The 22,442-nt window shown below is 38.1% G+C and overlaps 1 protein-coding gene across 12 annotated transcripts in view; it reads right to left on the minus strand.

Moving 5' to 3' along the window:
* Positions 1 to 22,442, minus strand: part of CSPP1 (centrosome and spindle pole associated protein 1) — a 96,166-nt gene that overhangs the window by 16,309 nt on the left and 57,415 nt on the right. For 9 of the 12 annotated variants that reach the window (XR_005083034.2, XM_037148918.2, XM_037148917.2 and 6 more), the window contains 7 exons: positions 19,272 to 19,424; positions 16,033 to 16,145; positions 10,525 to 10,674; positions 9,976 to 10,122; positions 7,168 to 7,272; positions 5,379 to 5,445; positions 4,678 to 4,795 (listed from right to left, as the gene is read on the minus strand). Coding sequence is in view for 11 of the 12 variants with exons in the window: in XM_037148918.2 (XP_037004813.2) it covers positions 4,678 to 4,795; positions 5,379 to 5,445; positions 7,168 to 7,272; positions 9,976 to 10,122; positions 10,525 to 10,674; positions 16,033 to 16,145; positions 19,272 to 19,424 (853 nt within the window). In the remaining variant the exon portion in view is untranslated. The remainder of the gene's footprint in view (positions 1 to 4,677; positions 4,796 to 5,378; positions 5,446 to 7,167; positions 7,273 to 9,975; positions 10,123 to 10,524; positions 10,675 to 16,032; positions 16,146 to 19,271; positions 19,425 to 22,442) is intronic. The other 3 variants (XM_037148914.2, XM_037148913.2, XM_037148916.2) reach the window with 1 other exon arrangement.

A 22,442-nucleotide genomic window follows, 5' to 3' on the forward strand; every position in this document is an offset into this window, starting at 1 on the left:
ACTCAAGAAGTGTAGCATCTTTCACCAAAGTACATCGTAAACATCTAGTATGTCACTTCAATGCCTTACACTGAAAAACTAGGCCATTTATAAGGGCATTGTTTATAATCTTTCAATATACTAGATGCAAAGTACTTTGTTATAAGAGTAAAATGATTTAGCTTTACATTAAGATGTTCATATTGTAGAAGGATCAGTCTTTGAGATCAGAGACACCAAGATTCAAAGGCCTGCTCTGCTGCTTACTAGCAGCTTGGCCTTAATTTCAGCATCTGAGAGGCAGGCAGTACCTACCCCTTTTAGTCTTAAGAGTATGAGGATTAAGTGAAATTATATATTGCAAGTACCCAGCATAGTGCTGGACATGTATTAGGTACTCAATAAATGTTACCTTCCTGCCCCCCAGCCTAAGATAAAAATTATACAGAAAAATACAGTATTAATATGGTACCCAACATAATGAGTTATTATCCACAGTCCCCACAGTAATTTTACAATAGGCTTTCAGAAAACTTGATACCTAATTAATACTCTCCTCCTGTGGTACTTAGGGAATCAATGTAATAGGCAGCTAGCTCGAAAAGGGAGTTTTCTTCTAGGGCTTTTGGGGGAGTGATGTTAAGAGAGGACAGGGATGGGCATGGTGCTCTAGCCCTGAAAACAAAATGAAACCAACCATTTGCAGCTGTTTCCCTCAGCACTAGTTTTGAAAATGCAGCTCTAAGCCACAGGTGTAAGAATTGGCCAGACTGCTGCCTTCACTTCTTTACTCACTGAATCTTCCCCGGCACCTGGAGGGGAACAGTGGGGCCCAACAGGCATCGCCCCTGCTCTCCCGGAGTTAAGTTCCCTTTCAGGGATGGTGGTCCCTCAGTCCTCAGGGCTGATCCAGACCTAGGGCTGAACTACCCAGGGTCACAGGAACTGCAGCAGAAGCTCATTAAAATGTAAAACGAGCACTAGAAGGCCGTTAAATACAGAAGGTCCTACCTACTTTCATTAACGCCAACAGTTAAATAGGCTGCTACATTAGGAATTAGGTTATTCTGTGCATGTGAGCGACCTCATGTTTGTTTTGTGCCTAGTACATAGTAGAAGCTCAATAGTGTGGTGAATTTAATGTTTCTTTATGTGAAACTATTACAAAATTGGAATAAAGAGCCAACCATGAGGTGTCTCTGATTATGATACATGATTAAAATTATGCCAAAGTAATAAATGTATTTAACCAATTCTTACAAAGTGACTGTAATTCTAACATATCTAACTTATCTATTTTAACCAATTCTTACAAAGTGACTAATTCTAACATATCTAACTTATCTAACTTAACATGTAGAATTTCCAAGGCACTCTCAAATATGCACATTTATTTATTCTTCACTAGAACCTCATGGGATAGAAGTCACCTCCTGGTTTCTCTTTCATTTAAATTTCACACTGATTTGCCACAAGAAAGCAGTCTTTAATTTCTGAATGAAAATTAAGTAAAACATCAACAATCCATTGACTGAATTAAACATGCTTGTTTAGACTACAGAAGCAGCAAGAATTAAGGCATTAATAACATAAAAGTAAATATTTTAAAAACCATACTGACCTCTCGATGACTAAGTAGCAGTTGGCCTACTATAGAAAAATTATTCACTGAAAAAAATTGCCACTTCAGCTTAACATTACATTATCTAGCCAGGCTATATCTTGAAATCTCCTAAGTTAACTTTGTTTACTTAGCCAGAACATGCTTGGATGCTTAGAGAATGCCAACAAAAATCTAAGCAAAGCATAATTAAGCAGGTTAACATGCTACATTAAAATCCTACCACATATGAGATTAGAGTCCAAGACAATATGAACATAAATTATAGCCCTGGCTGGTGTGGCTCAGTTGGCTGGCGCACCATCCCATAAACCAAACTGTCATGGTCTCAGTTCCAGGTCAGGGCTCCTGCCTAGGTTGGGAGTTTGGTCCCCGGTTGGGGCATGTAAGTGAGAGATGTTCCTCTCACATGGAAGTTTCCCTCCCTCTCTTCCTCCCTTCTCCTCTCTTTAAAATCAATAAGCATCTCCTTGGGCGAGGATAAAAATAAAATTAAATAAATTCTATATAAACTGGTAGACACAGGAACAACTACAGGTATGTTTATGACTGAGTATACATATATGCATTATCCTGCTCTGTCCAAGGCCTAGAAGCAATGACAGGAGCAACAACCAGCACCCAGAGCTTCGTTTCTAAATACCATTCCCCAAGAGGAACCAGGGCTCTTCAGAGGAATGTTGTTTCTTGGGCTGGGGCAGGGGCAATACAAGGTGATCCTCGAGCACCTTGTAGAACCAGAAAGAAAGGAAGTGCTCAAAAAAAAAAAAAAAAAAAAAAAAAGGATGGGGACATGTCAAAGGGACAGAGGAGCCAACCTTGAAAGAGCTCCCAATATTGGGCCAATGCTGCAACTCTCTGAGAGACAACATAAATAATCTAGTACTGGATTATAACTCAAAGAACAAAATAGATACACATGAGACAACAGTGATATAAATAGATGACTGCATAAATCAATACAGGGGGAAGAAGAAATCAATCTTTCTTATAGAACTCTAAAAAAATGCATTAGGTTAACACCTCCATGAGATGGAGCTTAGTCCCACCCTACCCCACTCCTAGTGACTCGTGTGCACAGGACAGTAACTGAGGTAGAGAACCTGGCAAATACTACCATAACCCAACAAGGAGGGTCCCCATTCCAGGGATGTCACGGGGATGCCGTGGACCCGATATGTGGTGATGAGAGGGGCACCCTGTGCTGTTCTTTCCAAAAACCCTTAACCCAAGCCTGATTATGATGATGCCAGAGAAACCCAGATGGGCAGCCATTCTACAAAACACCTGGCTGGTCCTGCTCTGGAGAGTCAGTCATGAAAACCAGGGAAAGACTGAGAAACTGCCCCAGAGCACAGGACACTAGGAGACAAGTGAATGCAGTGTGGTCCCTGGCTTGGCTGGATCCTGGAACAGAAAGAGGACATTACAGAAAAACTGAAGAAATCCAAAAAGTCTGAAATCCAGGGAGCAGTAACATTCCAATGCCAGCTTCTTAGTTGTGCAATAATGCAAATATGCCCGGGTACCTTGAGATGTTAGTCACACGGCAAGCTGGATGAGGGGTATATGGGAACTCGCCCTACTGTCTGCCAAGTTTTCTATAATCTAAAAGTATGCCAGAATAGACTGTTTAAAAAAAAAAAACCCTGTGTGTTACCTACTACATTGGTTTTTCAATCTACTAGAAGAGTACAACCACAATTTGAAGAAGACTGCCTTAGAAAATGTGTGAGTCCTTTAGGCAAAAATGTTCAGAAATAGTTGGTTGCCTGTAAGTTACTCTGCTGGAAAATAAGTATTTCAGAAAAAATACACTGTTAAAGGAAAATGCAAAAATAGCCCTCATAATGTTATTGTGGTAATTCCAACTCTGACATTTTCCATTCCTTTATCATTTTCCTCACAAGGCCCAAATTTCTGCCTGATTCTGCAGAAGACTAAGAAAAGGAAGTGAGCACATTGTTGTCTTGTCTAGTCTGTGTCTTCCTCTAGACTTGTTTCCACTTCCCCTCCCATCCTGGGCTTCCCCAGAATTTAGGTTCGATTACAAAGCACCTTAGACATTCATCCGCCTAGGGTACATAAAGTCCCAATTAGTCGATTATTGTTCATTCACTAGTTTCTGCAGCAGACAATTGAACATAAAGACAGAGCTTGAAGAATGGCTGCTCCCATACTGAGTTTTCACTAAGTCTAAGCCTATTAAACAGTTCATGGTTAGGGATCGTATTTTTAGTTTCCCTTCAAGCTTTCTTCCTTTTGCTCTCTTCCTTCTCTCCCCAACTTCCCTGTCAATACCACCACCATAAATGCAGGCACCGGCAAAAGTAACGCCATTGAGTGTGGTTGGTGGGGTACATGAAGGTCTCACACAAGATGGACAGCAATTTGAATATTTCACCTAAAATGCCATATGGGGCTTCACTGTGATACTGTTATGTTCCAGAATTACATGCTTATGATTTTGTAATCAAAGGTTTTATAATAAAAAAGGGGATCTATGCCAGACCCTGTATAGTATTGGCAGTACAAAAGGACAGTTGCAATGCTCAATTTAAATATATTAGGTTAAATACATATTCATTAAAAGTCCGTATCTCCACAGTGAATAAATTCAACAAGAGTGGATAAAATTTTATGAAGGCAACTTTCCATAAAGTTGAGGAAAGTAAATCAAAAGCATATTAATTTTAAAATGTTTTTGCCAAAAAAGTAGGGGCGGAGAAAACCTACCCACCATATAACGTGCTACAAACAATAAACAGACACAAAAGTCACACACTATTTTTGTATTAGTTGCCCTGAATCCCTCTGCACTAGAAAACCTGTATAATTATTTAGCTAGATTTCTCTTGAGAGAAAAGGCTATTTCAGTCATTCAAACCTCACTAACAATCTGTTAAAAACATCTTTAAGCATGCAAACTATCCATTCTATCTAATCAAGAGGGCTTTACCATAAAGATTAATTAACCCTGGTCCAAAACTACAATTACTAGATTGGTTTTGACTGACATCTGACCCCTCATCCTGAACACAAACATTCAGGAATAAAAAGGGCAGCTCCAAACTTACTTTATATGAATTTCATCATCACTGTCCAAGTGTCGCAACCGCCCCTGTAAACGCCGCTCTTCACTACGAAGCTGTTTTCTCATTTCTGATAATTCCATAATTACATTTTTTTTCTCCTCTGCAAATTCCCATGGATAAGGAAAAAAAATAAGACAGGCATAAGAACAGATGATTAAGCACCAAAACATGGCCTGACATCATAAAGCTAAAATGCTCAGAGAGACATTTTTATGAACATTATCTTCAACGTTTTCTGTATACAGATCACATTTATAAACCTCATTAAGACCCACAAACACATTTCTGATAATATGGGGCTCGCAACAGTTAAGAAACATCATGGAGCTGGGGGAGAATGCCACCGTAAGGGGGCGCACAGGGGATCTCTTTGCGGTGGTGGAACGGCTCTGCACCTTGGCTGTGTGGTGGTCACACAAATTCCACACGGTAAGAATGCAGAGAACTACACACACAACACAAACACATAACGACGCATGTGAAACGGGGGGAGTCTGAATGCTGTGACATCCATTTCCTGGTGGTGACACTGTACTACGTAAGACGTCACCACTGGGAGAAATGCAAAGGGTACCCAGGACCTGACTAGCTCTATATGGTTTTGCAATGTTTTGAGCCTATAATTACTAGAAAATAAAGAGCTAAAAAAAGTCCTAGACTACAAGTTTAATAGTTAACTGTACCTTCTGCACGGAGCTGATTTTTCCTGGCAGGTACTGGCGGAGACTGAGCCCGAGACACAGAACGTTCCTGTTTAACAATAATGACAGATGCACTCAGGATGTCATCCCTACTCAGAGCGCTAAAAGTACACTTTTTTTTTGAAGTATCTATATATTTAAAAAAACCCTGCCCACTATCCTACCTGTAAACTTACCTACATCCATTTTTCCCTCCCACCACAATGGGAAGGAAATGGGAAGTCCTTGTCCCGTCCAAAATAACCCCTTCACCTGCACTCTATAGCTGGTGACTCTCAACTATGCTTCAAAATCTCTCCCTTTAAAAAAATCCTCATCTCACCTTTCATCACTATCTCTTGTCCATCCCCTCCTTCCCCTCAGAACTGGCAGCTTTAAAGATAAGAAATGCAGTACATATAGTGTCTACATCCTTATTCCCACCCACTTTTCACCACCCAGCTACTGCCTTTGCTGTGCACCCCACTACCCTGTTTCTCTACTAACCCTGTTCTCTCCAAAGTCACCAAGTGATCCCAAATGACGCACTCGACAGGCACTTTAAGCCATTATTTTACTTGGCCAGTAGCAACCGACATCACTGCCGCTCACTGTCACCTTTCTGTCTCTGTCTCCTTCCTCTGCTTCTCAAATGTTGGGGATTCCCTAGTTTTACATCTTCAGCCCTCTTTACAGCCCCTGAACTCATCATGGACAGTCTTATTCACTTGACAAGCAACAACGTTCATGATTTCCACAACTACAAATCCAGCCCAGACCTCTGTTTTCAACCAGCTACTCTTACCAAAAACTTGACAGCTGTCACCGACTCCTACCCACCACTGGTACTGACAAGAGTCAGTACCACTGTCTCTTGTATGCATCTTAACACTGTCACCCCTTCTCAGTTCTTAGTGTCACTGTCTTTGTTTAGACAAGCAAAGTCTCACATCAGGATCTCTACAAAAGCATCCAGGCCTCCAACATACATCTCCACACTGCTGCTTGAAAGAACATTATGCAAGACAAGTCTGGCCATGTTCTTCTCTTATTTTAATATTATAATGAATTCCCAGACATTGTCTACCACAGACCTACTGAATCAGAATCTCAGAGGGTGGGATTCAGGAAGGTGTTCTTCTAATGCTTGTCTGTTCTGGTAATTAATCTAGCAGCCACTAGTCTGTAGAATACAGTCAAACCCCTTACCACTCTACACTATACCTGCATATGTTCTGACCTCCACGTCCCCGCCACCATGCCCAAGTATTACCAGACTCAGACCACACCAAGAATGTGGTGTATTCTCCACATGTGCCGTGTGCCTTGGGCTTACACTTCCCTCCCTAATTTTCACATGCTGAAAGTCCCTCATCCTCATCTTTATGGCAAATTCCTACACATTCTTTAAGCGTCAACTCCAGGATCAACCCTTCCAAAACATTTTCCCAGCTTTCCTTTGACTACAGCTCAGTCTAAAGTACAAAAGACTTCATTAGCATGAAGGGACTTCATTACAACGAGTTAAAAGATACATTACTGAAGAAAAGACCTTGGGGGCCTTGACAAAAAAATGTGCTAAATTATGATTTGTCAAAAAATTTAAACTTTAGGGCACCAAGACCTGTCAGTTACAACCAAAGCAGCAGAAAAGTTAATGTAGATGTTATCCATATTTCAGATCTGAAAAAATTTAACCTAGCTAAATATTATAAATAAGAAAATTTCATTCAATTCCCCCAATCAAAAATAACTTTGCTAAGATTATCAAATCATAAGAAAAAGTATATACTTGAATATAGGAATTTATAATGCTGTCAACTGAAGGAGGTCTTTGGACTTTGCTTGCCATTTTGTTCTGAAGAGCAGGAACCGCAGGAGAAGGCTGTCTCAAGCGCTGAAAAAAAGAAACGCATACAGGTGCACACATGTACCAGTACTCATATGTGCACATGCGTACACATACGTGTGAGTGTGCACATCTACACACCCTTATTACCTGCCCATATAAGAAGTTCAGAATGTTCTTCATTTGAATACTTCTTAACAAAAAAGTCAGAAAAACAATTACATAAGATCAAATATATCAGTTATGAGAAACATAAGTGGATTTAGATATCCTGATTAAAATACTATTCTCAAATAAGGAAAAAAATAATTCAACAAACTTAGGTAAAGCAACAGCATACTGAGTATAGAAAATTAATGAAAACAAAAGTATAGCCAACGTAAAAAACCACCCTAACAAAAAGAAATAATACAGCCCTGGCTGGTGTGGCTCAGTGGATTGAGCACCAGACTGTGAACCAAAGGGTCACCAGATCAATTCCCAGTCAGGGCACATGCCTGGGTTGCAGGCCAGGTGCCTGGTGTGGGGGTGTGTGAGAGGCAACCACACATTGATGTTTCTCTCCCTTTCTGTCACCCTCCCTTTCCCTCTATCTAAAAATAAATTAATTTTAAAAAAAGAAATTGCACAAGACAAAAAATAAACCCCTTTCGTGGAAAACAACAGACACCAACACCTAAAATCTCAATCCCTTGTCACCAAAAGCATCATGGATGAAGAAATTTTCCAGATCACAATGTGGTTCTGCATCTTCATATGAAAATAAAACAGAATTTCAGTTTACAGTGTAAACAAGCTAACAATTCCCAACTTCACATTAAAATCAAAATGCCAAAAACCTGAAAACTCTTGACAAAATACAGTAATAATTATCAAAGTAAAAAAAAACCTTTCTAGATGAGAGTATATGTGTATATGTTAAACTGTTCATTTTGCACAATAAAAAATCAAATATTACATTCACTGGTGACTTTGATAAAATTAGAAATATATACTGTAAAAAAGACCTTTTTTCAAAAAACTTCTAGATAACCACAAGCAGTGTCTTAAAGACAAGGTTATGGTCCAAAAAAATTCAAAAACTAAATAAATGTACAAGGCAACTAAAAAGATAAAAAATTGTAACAAGTAAAAAGTAAGAGTAACAAAAACATGTATCAGGCAAACATAAATAAGGAGAAATGGCAGCTAGCAATGATAATCTCAGAATTAAGGGCAAAATGATTAAACAGATCAAAGCTGGTTTAAAACTTCATGGTACTTCACAATTAAACTTTAACAGCCATAAAATTATATAAGAAATAGCATTTCCTACTTAAACATAATTAGAAATTGGCAGAAACACAATTGTGGGAAACTAACAAGTCTCTTTCATTCTAAATAACCTAATTAGCAATAAAATATTCTGTGTTCCCTACCCAATTTTGTTGTAAACCTAACACTGCTCTAAAAACTAAGCTTTATTAATTAAAAACAGTTATATGAGATTTGAGTGATATACTTTAGAAAGCTTAATAAATATATATACACAACTTTTTATCCTAAGAATGAAGACTATTGCCTAAAATTCCTAGAACACTGAAAATAAAACATAATGATCTTACTTATAAATTTCTTTTAAAGTGATCTTTTTGTGAGTCTGCTTAGAAGAAACAATGTTTGTAATAATCTGAATTTCTAAAAACATCTGGACTAAACCTACGAGATATGCAGGGTTTTTAAAAAATGTTGTCTACAGCCCTGGCTGGTGTAGCTCAGTGGATTGAGCACAGGCCTGGCGAACCAAAGGACTGTGTTTTGATTCCCAGTCAGGGCACATGCCTGGGTTGCAGGCCAGTTCCCAGCGGGGGACGCACAAGAATCAACCATACACTGATATTTCTCTCCCTCTCTCCTTCCCTTCCCCTCAAAAGATAAATAAATAAAACCTTTTAAAAAATGTCTACAAGCTGATTACATCTGAACCCTTTAGTATGCCTGTAAAAATGCAGATTCTTGGGATGATCTTAGACTCAGTAAATCAGGTACTTTGTAGATGAGACCCAAGAACATACATTTTTAACAAGTCCTTCATGATACTTATGCATACAGAATTTTAAATACAGCTTTGAAATGTGAGTACAAGTATAAACTAAATCCTCTAAGGGGCAAGTAGCTTTCTAGAGAGAAAGCCTGTCTAGTTAACTTTGATTCATGCCCCTAATTGTGAACTTCAACCCCCTATTTCAGAGATGCAGACTTGAAACTCAGTCTGTGGTGAACCACCAGTTTTTCTTCTTTAATTTCCAATCCATGCAATGCATCAGGGACAAATTTGTAAACTGAGTCAGTACACATTACTAGATACATGAAAAAAATTTTAAACACATTATACAATTCAAGCCCAACTTGTTATTAGGAGATTCAACAGATATCAAATTACTGTGACAAACTGCTACATAAGTTTCCAAACACTAATTCCCAATTTCTGTACTTACTCTTGTCATGAACGTTCTGGAGGCTGCTGGTCCACAGACCATGGGAACAACACAAGAAGAGCTAAGTAACCCTATTACACTCATGTGGAAAAAGCAACCTAGCCCAGGGATATCCTCTAGTAAAGGAAGTTAGTGCACATACCCAAAGGCCACTGTAAAACAGAAAAGACAAGTGCCCCTCCTCCGCTCTCTGCCTCATGCCAGTAACTCGACAACTCTCACACTCAAAGTGGTTACACTACAGGGTTAACTGGCACTTTTCCCTGAAGCTGACCTTTGTTTCTTCCCCAATTATATTTTCTCTTTCATAGTAGTGCTGAAGCTGTTGTTTATGTTTTTCTTCTTCTTCTTTCTTCTTTTTTTCTGCTTCTTTTCGTCTTTCTTCAGCTAACCGAATAAGCTCTTCATTTTTTAGTCTTTGCTTTAAAATAAAGAGAAAAATATATATACACTCCATACATACATTCTTACAGCCCATTCAAAAATGTGCTGCCTATTTGTCTGAAATAAATAAATGCACAATTGAAGATATAGATACAGTGTTCTTAACAACAAGAAATTGTCTGCTTAACAATAAAATATTAAGGCATCTTTTATAACATCCTTATACAGCCTAAACTATTTTTTAGCTTAAAAAGTCATCGTTTATGTCTTCTTAACTTGGTCTTTCAATTTAATAAAATAATAACTAATGAATGCTGATCTGGTATTTTCTAAATGTACTACAAGACTGGTCTCCTCTATAGGCAATAAATATCTTTTCAAGTCAGAATAAAATTTTCACTTTCAGACTAAGTAGAAAAATAAAGTAGGAAAAATGCACCTCCTCCTCTTTCTCCCTTTTCTTCTCCTGTTCCTCCTCATACTCTTGCTGGATCCGCGCCCTCTGTTCTGCAAGCCGTCTTTCTTCTTTTTCTTCTGCAATCCTCAGCCTTTCACGCTCTGCTTCCTCTCTTTGCTTCTTCTCTTCAATCTAAAGAATTAAATCTAGTTATTTCTCTGTAAACTACTGAAAAGCTGGAATACCACTTAAGTTTTCCTAGTAGCCTATGAATTCAATATCTGTATCATCTTCATGCAAGTTAAATTGACCTCCTCAATTTCTCATTTCTTGTATTTTATTAGGGAGGCTACATGATGTAATCTTCAGAGCTATGAGTAAAATTCCGGCTCCACAAAATATGTTAAAACTGTGTGACCTTAAGAAACTTTCCTGTTTGTCTTGCTGCTGTGGCTCGGTGGATTGAGTGCCTGCCTGTGAACCAAAGGGTTGCCAGTTGGATTCCCAAGTCAAGGCACGTGTCCAGGTTGTAGGCCAAGTCTTCAGTAGGTGGCGCTCAAGGGGCAACCATACTTTGATATTTCTCTCCCTGTTTCCCTCCCTTCCCCTCTAAAAGTAAAATCTTAAAAAAAAAAAGAACTATTCCTCCTGTTCAGCTCTCTTCTCTTATAAAAAGAGTTATTAATGTCTGTATCTCAAAGGATTGCTCAAAGAATGAAAGAAAATGTAGGGGAAAAAAAGTTCTTACTGCATATAAGGTACTTAGTAAATAATTGATGATTGTATTATTCTACAACAGCTGATAAAGAGATGTGTCAAAGGTTCTTGGCTTTATTAGTATCCTGAAACAATGGTAGAATCAATATTTCAGCATTCAATCATTCCTTATGCAAGAATCCCCCCTCAGAATGCCCTTTCCTCCTTCTTATCTATTGCCAAACTGTAAGGTGAAAGAGGATTTTGACCACAAGGACTCATAATTAAATTTCACCTTGAATGCCACCTATGGCGTGCAGTGCTGAACACTCAGGGGAATATTCCAAGGCAGAGTCCATGATCTGAAGGGAGGGAATCCAATCCTCAGAGAGAGTCTGCATCCTCCCCGTGTGAAGTAGGGAAACATGTGTACTGGGTATCCAATAGATTTCTGTTACTCTTAAGGATGCATTGGTTATGGCTCTGCATATGATTTTATTAGTCTTATCTGCAATGCCTCTAGTTTCAAGCCTGTTATATCTACTACTGTCAATCTCTTGAGCTGTAAGAACTTGAATCTTCCTACATCTTCCATGATTTTGCATGCTAGAGCTTTTTCCAACACTCCTATCTCACAGTACTATTAAATATGCAGCACAATCCTAATATTTAGTACTAAGCAGTGGACACGTAATCATTTCTCCTAGAGAAAACACCATTTATGGTTTATATGACAAAACCTCACATTTAACACTCAGTTCCCCATTTCTTCCTACTCCATGAAAAAAAATGATAATCAGGGTCATTAAGAATCACAATCATAAATGGATCACAGACCTAGTGAATCCACAGAAATGTCATTCCAACAGATATGCTGCACAGTTGTTCAACAGAGAGAGGAAAAGCAGCTTCTAGGTGAACAGTCTTCAAACCATATGACACAAAATGCTTCAAGGCTCCTGTAAATATTCTATTAAATGTGTTATTTTTAAAGGTCTAATGAAAAATGATATCTGAAAACTCACATGTGTTATTTACCCAATTAAAATTTTGGTAAATAACCACATGAAGACTTCTACTGTGTTAACTTCTATTTTTGGTGCAGACATAGAGGCAAGGCTTCTGTTGCCATCTTTGTGCACAGATCTGAACATTTTATAACAGCTCTTTTAACAGTTAAGTTTGGAGACTTCCAGCCTAAATGGAGGCATAGGTGAAAACACTTAACTCCTTGCACAACCAAGTTTATGAACAACAAATATTTAAAAACCAGAACGCAACCAAAACAGAGAGAAAATTAAACTGTACCGAAGTCCAACAACTAACCATTCATCCAGACTGGTAAGAGGGGTGGAGTCAGCAGCTGGCGGGGAGGGGTCATGCAGGAAAAAGCTGCCAGACTGAGCCACGCACGCAGGCGGCAGTTGGCAGATCCCAGGCGTGGGGTGGCAACGTGCAGACCCAGTGAGGGCACAAGGCAGCTGGCTGACAGCGGTCACACATTTGCGTGCAGATAAACCAGGCAAAGAAGCAAACAGTGAGATAGACCACAAGACCCAGGGCCCCAGCACCAGGAAATAAAGCCTAAAAGCACCAACTGGAAAAACTTTCAGGGGTCGAGGTGCTGGGAGAAGATCCCAGGGTCACAAACAGTTCATTGGAGAGACCCACAGGGTTCTGGAGGGTGCACAAGCCCACACATCTGGGAACTAGCACCAGAACAGCTCAATTTGCTTGTGGGAAGCAACAGAGGGGACCAAAATCCAAAAGAGAGCAGAAAAAAAACTACATTGCCCCTCTCTGACCCCACCCTGCCCCACATACAGCATCACAACCCAGCTCCCTGGGTTGCCCCACCCTGGTGAACATCTAAGTCTCCGCACCTCATACGTAACAAGCACAAACTGACCAAAACATTGTGGCTCAAGAACAGCTCCAAGCCCCAGAGCCAATAATTCTAAGCGACCAGGAGATAGCCAACCTATCAGATGCACAGTTCAAAGCACTGGTGATCAGGATGCTCACAGAATTGGTTGAATTTGGTTGCAAATTAGATGAAAATAATGAAGGCTACACTAAGCAAAATGCACAAGGAACCAACAGTGATGGAAAGGAAACTGGGACTCACATCAAGGGAGTGGACCTGAAGGAAGAAAATAGTGGCCAAACAGGAAAATATGAAAAAAAAAGATTTCAAAAAAATGAGGAGAGGCTTAGGAACCTCCAGGACATCTTTAAACGCTCCAACATCCGAATTATAGGGGTACCAGAAGGGGAAGAGGAACAGCAACAAGTGGAAAACTTATTTCAACTAATAATAAAGGAGAACTTCCCCAAGATGGCAAAGGAAATAGACTTCCAGGAAATCCAGGAAGCTCAGAGAGTCCCAAAGAAGTTGGACCCAAGGAGGAACACACCAAGGCACATCATAATTACATTAGTCATGATTAAAATGAAGGAGAGAATCCTAGAAGCAGCCAGAGATAAGGGGACAGTCACCTACAAAGGAGTTCCCATGAGACTGACAGCTGATTTCTCAAAAGAGACCTTACAGGTAAGAAGGGGCTGGAAAGAAGTATTCCAACTCATGAAATCCAAAGACCTACATCCAAGATTGCTCTATCCAGCAAAGCTTTCATTTAGAATAGAAGGGCAAATAAAGTGCTTCTCAGATAAGATCAAGTTCAAGGAGTTCATCATCACCGAGCCCTTATTATATGAAATGTTAAAAGAACTTATCTAAGAAAAAGAAGAAAAAAAAATGAACAGTGAAAGGACAGCAAACTCACAGTTACTTAGAACCATACCTAAAACAAAAGCAAACTAAGAGGACAGCTAGATTAGAAGCAAAACCATAGAAATGGAGATCACATGGAGGGGAGTGGGAGGAGGAGAAGGGGGGAGAAGGTAAAGAGAATAAGTAGCATAGATGGTAGGTAGAAAATAGACAGGGGGGAGGACAAGAATAGTATGGGAAATATAGGATCTAAAGAACTTGTGAAAGACACATGGACATGAACTAAAGAGGGGGAGTGTGGGGGGAGTGGGTGTGCAGGGTAAAGGGAATGAAGGAGGGGAAATGGGACAACTGTACTGGCATAATCAGTAAAATATATTAAAAAAACAGTTAAGTTTGAGGGTAGTTCTTGTGTGACACTATATTAAATACAATTTAGCCTGTTCTGTGTTAGACTTAGAGGGAAAAAATGGAGAAGGTTAAGAGGCTGGTACTAGAAAAATATGTAAACCACCATCTGAGGACAATCCTCTAACGGCTCCACTGGGATTTGCAGGTGGGAGGGCTGAAAGCTGGACTTCCTCTGAAACTAAGAGCGTCAAAGCTTCCCCATTACTACTAGATTTCTCCAGAAGGGAAGACCTCCTAGAATCCCCTAGAGATGTAAGTTCTGCACCCATAGATGTGACCCTGAAGTCAGGAGACTTGGTTCCAGCACTGGCCTCCCAATGCTCTGCCACCATGGATGCACCTCTGCCTGCATTTTAGTTGCATGTCATAAAATTAAATGCATTCCTCAGAGGGTTTTAAGGTTTAATGAAATACTACATGTAAAAGTATCTTATAAACAATAACAAGCTATACAATTTCAAGACTTTAGTTTATTTCCTGAACTCTACCCTAGACCATGCGAATGAACAGTTGCTTAGTTCAATAGAAGCTACTTAAATTTTGACTTGTTGTCATTATGGGCACCACACCACGGGGTCTTTCAAGTTCAACAGGTTAACTCTATGACCCTCAAAATGCTGGTGCCTGACTTGAGTGGCTAAGACCCTTGGATCCTCCAGTGCCACTCTCTTATATTCAGAATCTCTATTCACTCTGGCAATCCTTAGAAAGGTCTTTCCCTCCACTTCTGCTGTCACCACTCTAGTAAAATCCCTCCTGCTTCAAAACTTTTCAACCTCCCAATAATACATCTTAAACACTAATGCCAGATCAATCTTCCTTAGGACAGCTGCCTTATGTAAGCATCCACAAAATTAGGATTAGAAAGATGATATGACATGTTAGAGTAGAATCTCTATAAAAGGAATTTAAGAAATTGGGATTAGATTGAACAGCCTTAAATGTCAGAGTAAGGACACTGGAAATTTCTGTAAGAAAGGGAAGCTGCTACCAGGTTTTTGAGTAAAAAAGAGTAATATGTGAAGTCATATGAAAGGAAGATTAAGCAGACCACAGGAGTAATCTGAAACTGGAGTGTGTGGGAGGGAAGAAGAAACTGAGTCCCTCATGGGCAGGTCTCTTGTTCATCGCAGGCGCCCTCTGTAGTATCCAGCACAAGGGTGGGCAGGGGACAGGAGTTCAGTAACTTTGTTTAATAAACACTCGATGATCGAATATCTTCTTTGGGCATTTTTAGTATTTTAAATGCTACTTGTTTACATATATAAATGCAGCAAATAAATGCAGATGTAATTACGTCAAATTTTTGGTTATTTACAACTATACTACTGAGTCAAGAATATCAAATCTTTTTTAAAAATATATTAACTTTCTACTAATACATAAGCATCCAGAAAGACTATGTCTAAGAGATGAAATTGTATTAAGTCTTTCAGTTTTAGAAATTTCAGCACTTCAACAATTAGCGATTTAAAAAAGTTTAGTAAAGATTAAGTCAACTGGTATACCTAACATGTCTCCTTATTCTTTTCTCAGATATAAGTGACATAATTTTATTACTGCCTATATCTGATATAAATTAGACATTGTAGATAACTGTATGGCATTTGAGAATTTATTCTTTATCCTGTGAATAAAATTGCAGCAAGTTCAGTTTATTGAAACTCTTATGAAACTTTTAAACTACGATAAAGTAAACATTTCACCTGAAACCGAAGAAAATTCTTGTATAATTCTTGCTGTCTAATCTGAAGTTCAGTTGGAGGCTCACCAAATACATTTCCTCGAGCAAAAGGAGAGCTCTGTGTTTGCATATGACCTTGAAAGAGAAATTGTGCAAAGACACATCATTAGCCAATGCTTAGAAAATGTAGACATTAATAGCTACTAAATTCATATTTTGAAAAAATGTGCTAAATATGAAGTCCAGAGGTTACAATCAGAAAAGGAAAATTGAGATTAGAATCTGAAGTAACAAAAAGTAATGAAAGAAAGGAAAATAGTGAAACTAAAATAAAATTAAGAGTTGAAGAATCATAATATATCTGTACCTGAAAGACACCAAGAAAGCTTAAAAGCTAAGTAACTCTGATTACAGCAAAGGCTTTAAAGTAAAACTAATGGAAACAAAAAATAAACATTTAAGTTCTTATAGGTGTAAATATCCTTTTGTTAAGAATACTGCTTAATTATATACTAAAACATATTATGTATACATATATAAAAATAACTAAATTGTCTACAGAATCAGTAAATCCAAAAGTCTTCCCATCCATGGTTAAAACAATAAATAAAAAAGTAAGGTTTAAAAACATTCTAAAAATTAAAATGACTCCTCATGATTGCAATATTTTTTAAATTCTACCGAATTAATGGGACACAAACATGAATAATAAAAATGTTATCTGTAAGTAGTATTACACATTCTGAGAAAGGAAAAATATTTCATAAAAGCAGGTTAAATAATTATACCCCAAGAGTCTCTGTGAATGCAGAAAGAAATAAATGGTATTTAAATTTAAGTCTCATATAACTTTTTGTATTATTTTTCATTTACTGACTCATTCTTTATACCATAAATCTAAAGCATTTGTTTCTCTCACTCATGTGGTTTGTGTAGGCTGGCTGTTTGTGAGTTGAGCTGCCACACAGGTCTCTTTGCCTCCATATTTAAATTCATTAATGGTCCCCTTCAATCCCCTATAAGGGGGCTAAATGGTAATGGAAAAAAATCCAATAAAGATTAAATTTTAAAAATGTACTTACTTTAAGAAAATACTACTAAATAAGTAAATAAATTTATTAATGCTTCTTCAAATAGATCAGCAGAAAATCAAATCAATGCTTATAAATACATTATAATCTTATGCTATGGTTGAAAAGCTAATCAGCAAAACAAACAAGAATGGGATATTTCACTTTAATAATCACCCAAATTCTAAGCCTTTGCAGCAATTAGAGAAGAAATATAGAAGACAGGAAAAGACAAAGTAAAATAAATAAATTATAAAAATAAAACCACAGGGAAACATTTGTTCTATACAAAATAAATACACTGTATCTAGGCATCATGGTTAGCCAGAAAATAAGTTTAAGTCAAATTATATGACTTCATAAATATGGTTCTTCATCCAAGAACCCTAAAAGAGGAAAAAATGAATGTTAGGAAGGGCCTCAAAACAGACTTAATGAAGACAAACATTCCGGATGAAGAACCTTAAGCATACATTATAACATTCAATTTTCAGATATATTTAAGTTCCCTAAGACCTTTAAAATATTGAATGTACATGTGTATAAATACACACACAAAATATACATATATGTATACATACACACATTCATACACATATGATGGCATAGCAACGAATTAAATGACTTAGCTTCTTGCACTCTGAAAGTCTATTTTAGGCTACTAGGGAATGAAAATTAATTTAGGAAATTTCAACTCACAAAAAAAGGGGGAAATCCTGGCGGCATGCAGAAAGGCTATAGACAACAAATTCTGAGCACATGCAATCATCACACTTGAGCTCTCTCTCAGGGAAGGGGCTGTGGAAACTGTTTGTTTTCCCAGGATTTACTGGCAAGTGGAGCTAAATGCTTATTACTAACACAGAGAAAGTCCTAGGCTGAGACAGAACTACAAAAAATACAGGGTGTGGGAGAAAAGGGCAGAGAATGGGGTCTGAAGCACAGAGATATCAATTCAGGCTACTAGAAGAAAAGGCAAATGAAGAGAAAAATGATAATCACAAAGAAGCCAAAATTCTCTAAGCAGCAATAATATGAAAGGTGTTTTGGTGCTCCCATTGCACAATGAATTATTACAGACCCACAATGACATTAATTTCATCGAAATCAAAAGTTCCAATTTCTAGTGCTCCCAAAATCAAAAGTGGATCTGCTGGGTAAAATCTGTTGTGGATCAGAGTAAGAAAGCATTTCTGGTAATCAGGAATCAAACAGTGGCACAGGCTGCCATGGAAATGGCAAACACTCCATCTGCCGAGCATTCAAAAAGGCTGCACAGAGTAGCGCTACCATTAAGGCTTGAAAGATGCAAGGCTAGTGATTCTAATCACAGCTTCCCATTTAATCTGCCTGGCTGGCTAATCAGTCACATGGATTAAAAATAAAAAAAGTTAAAGTCCGGGATATTTCAGTAATGTAAAATTCCTAATGTAAAATTGTTTCTACTCTAAAATAAAAACTTTTGTGCTTTTTTGAAAGTACAAAAGTGGAATTTGTAGCAAATAAATAGCTACTTTTATAGCATCAACTTCCTTTGATTTTTAGATATGTAACATATTTTCATATACCCTTAATAAATGACTATTTTTCCTGGCAAGTCATAAAGAAAGTTGATGAGTAATTTTCAATTCATAGACTTTTCAACTAAAGACCATTGCTTAATAGCAAACCAAAGACATTTGCTTAAAAAAGGAGGATGTGATCAGGTATCAAATTAAACATGTAATTATTCAGTTCTGTGTACACTGTAGTTTTATAAGGGCAGCAAATGATTATTACAAACAAGGAAAAAATTTATTTCACTGTACAATTCATCATACCACATCTGATACTTCTCACCAATACAATCAAACAGTTACGGGTATGAGAAGCCAAGTGCAAGTGGGTCAAAAGACTTTCATTTTAAGCAATGTCCTCCTACTAGCAAAACAAAAACATAAGCCACAGCTAAAATATACCTAAGCAAATTACAAAGCTGAGAAGAAACCACATAAGAAGCAAACTACATTTCCCTACTCACTTTTTCCAAAATACCTAGGAAGAAAAGGTAACAAAAAGCACAAATAACATGTTATGCTTCCTGACTCAGAGTAACCATATTCTCAAATTTAATAACACTTTTGTCAGAGAACAGAAACATTACTGAACAACTTTAGAAATGTAAAAGAAAAAATAGAACGGGATTAAACACCTGAGTTTTTATTTGCAGAATCTTCTAGGTTCTCAGCATTTGAAGTGGCTAAACTTTGTTCTAGTGATACAACGGCCCTTTTATCTTCATATGGTCTTGCATCTGGGTTATGGTAGGCATCTACATTTTGTTTGTGCATCCTATTCAAATCAGCTGAGAGGGAAAAATAAGCCATTTATTTCAATAAATACATTTCTATAATTAGTATGCTTAATACATTTTCTCAAAGTAGGAAATCTGAGAGAAAACAACAGGACAGAGCTAGAATAATTCAATGATATCTTGGTGCCCTGAATACAGAAACAAAACTACCAAAACATAGAAGATTAAAAAAAAAAACTTATAAACTCAAAATTAGTAGAAAACTTAAGAACATATAGATCTCTGGCAACCCAGAAAAATCATATTTATCTGTTCAAAACCTGGAATCTCTTTAATATACAAAATACCACAACAATTCAAAGCAAATCATAGTGAAATTTACCCAGAATCATTAGCATTCCTAGTGAAAAAACATAATTGTGTGCAGTTTCAAAACATTTCCACCACTTCTTTGACAAAATTCTCTTAAAGATGGAGCTCAGTTCCCCTCCCCTGAGTGTGGGCCATCATGCATAACTCACTCTCAAGAACAGATACTGTGGAATGATGGTATGTGACTTCTGAAGCTACTTCACGAAAGACATTATGGTTTCCACTTTGCCTGATCTGCATCACTCACTCTGAGTAAAGCCAGTTACTGTATCACAGGGACACTGAAGGAGCCCAAAGGAGAGGCCCACACGACAGAAACTGAGGCCTTGGGGGCCCTTAAAGGGAGCCAGATTGGAAGCGGACTCTGCAGACACAGTCAAGCCTTCAGACGACTACAATCCACACTGGTGACGTACTGGACTGCAACCCCATAAGAATCCCTGAGACAGAACCGTCCAGGTAAACCACTCACAAAGTACTGACTCACAGAACAGAAAGTATTATTTTAGAACAGTACATGTTGGTCTAATGTTACACAGCAATAAAGAGACAGCACACACACATAGCAAAAATCTGAGCATGTGGGACTAGGTCAAATAACCGGTTAATCTTCAAAACAGACCCAAATGACTGAAGAACTCAAAATTTTAACATAAAAAGTAGTTCTCCACAAACAATTTGGACAGTATTGCAGCAATGACAACAAACTTAAACCTGGGTATGAAAAGTAGTCAGCAGAAAGCCTGTTATGTTCAAGGATGTGTTATAAACATGAATTACAATTAGGACACGAGAGAGAACATGGCAAATAACAAGGGACTGTTACCAATGAGAATGGGAGTTCAGAATCGGGAAAGCTCACATGCTTAGGACAGGACGGACACAGAGCTTCACAGGTGAAGGTGGGTGGGAAAGCTTAATAAAGAAACGGACAGTGTGAGAAACAGCTCCAAGGGAGTAAACATGAAGAGTGTTCTGGCAACATTAAAGTAGTCCAGCTTGACTAGAGCACAAAATGAATAAAGAAATGAGAAATAAAGTAGAAAAACACAGGCAAGATGCCTATTCTGGAATATTCTGAAACATAAGCTAATGATTCTCAGTTCTGTTTTGGTAGTGAAACAGTTTTGTTAGTTATGGTAGTACTAGTAATAATGGCAGCTAACACTATTTTTATATCCTATATAACCTATGTGATACAGTACTATTACTTTCACGTAAGTATTACAGATTAGAAAATTAATTTGCTGAAAGACCACAAAGCCAGTAAAGGGCAGAGCAAGAATGTGAACTCAGTCAGATTCCAGAATCCTCAATGATTCTGAGTATAGAATAATAAAATTGGGTATACTTTTGGCACATATAGCTCAGATGTAGAAAACAGAGGAGGAAGAATGAAGAAGTAATGAGGAAATGGCAAAAGCCCAAGTAAGACATAAATCTCAGTTGTGGTGGTAGCATAAATGAAAGTGAAGAGAATTCAAAGAACACTGAAGAGGCAGAACCTATACATTAGTCTTATTAACTGACTGGACATAAGGAATCAAAAGAACTCTGTAGTTTTTAGTTTGAATGATCAGAATTATGATGCATTCACAGAAAAAGGCAATGATGAGCTGGATTTACCAAGTGAAGTTCGGTTTTGCAAGCTAGGTGTGCATAATCCACTAAGCCTCAGGTGCAGAGATTCAGAAAACAGGTTGGTTGAAGAATTTTAGAAGTGGTCAGGGGCAAAGAAAAGGATATTAAGATCGTCCACAGAGTAGACCTAAAGAGAAACACAGGAGAATTCAGAGATGAGGTGGGAGACAACGGATGGAGAAAGAGCATATCTAACTCAAGGAACACACAACATTAGAACACAGTCCTAGAACAAAGGTGTTCACAGACCTAGAAGCATTTAACCTGGTTCACAGCATGCATCTAATGTCAGCTGAAAAGAGGAAGGCATCTGAGAGGTTGCACAGGATACAAAGGAAGGAAGGAACTGCCAACCCGGTTCAAAGAGGAAGAGGACTAGCCCTGGCAGGGTAGCCCAGCTGGTTAGAGCATTAACCCCATTCCCCAACGTTGTAGGTTTGATCCCCAGTCAGGACACATACAAGAATCAACCAGAGAATGCCCAAATAAGTGAAACAAGTAGTTATTTCTCTCTCTTTATCTCTCTCCTCTTCCTCCTCACTCCCTCCCTCTGGCTCTTTCTAAATTAATAAAAATTTTGTTTAAAAAGAGGAAGAGGAATGACAATGGTAAAAACCATGAAGTGGAAGTCAGGACATCAGTTTTTTCTGAAAATGCAGCACTGGCAGAGCAGTGGTCGCCAGAGGTCATATTATGGAACACGAAGCAATAGAGGCTGCCTGGCAGCAATGAGCACAGGCTACTTTAGGAATGCGGTTTATATGATAAGGGAAATGTAACAAGGTCAAGTTCTGTTTGTGTTTAATACAAGTACCCTAAGTATGTTAAGAAATGGACATAAGAAATGAGTAGAAAAACTGAGAAATGTAAGAAGGGACTGGGTGAAATCACAGAGAAAAGCTGATTACAAGAAAATCACCAAGTGCCAGGGATGGTAAAACAAGAATTAGCTAGATGCTTCTGATATCATCACCAAATCCTGAGATCTACCTGGAGATGGGAGTGAAATGAAAATAGAATCGATGGAAAAATTGAGGTCTCTAAAAAAATCACAAA

Source organism: Artibeus jamaicensis, unplaced genomic scaffold (genome assembly GCF_021234435.1).
Source record: "Artibeus jamaicensis isolate MK-2021 breed Jamaican fruit bat unplaced genomic scaffold, CSHL_Jam_final scaffold_916, whole genome shotgun sequence".
NCBI lineage: Eukaryota > Metazoa > Chordata > Mammalia > Chiroptera > Phyllostomidae > Artibeus > Artibeus jamaicensis.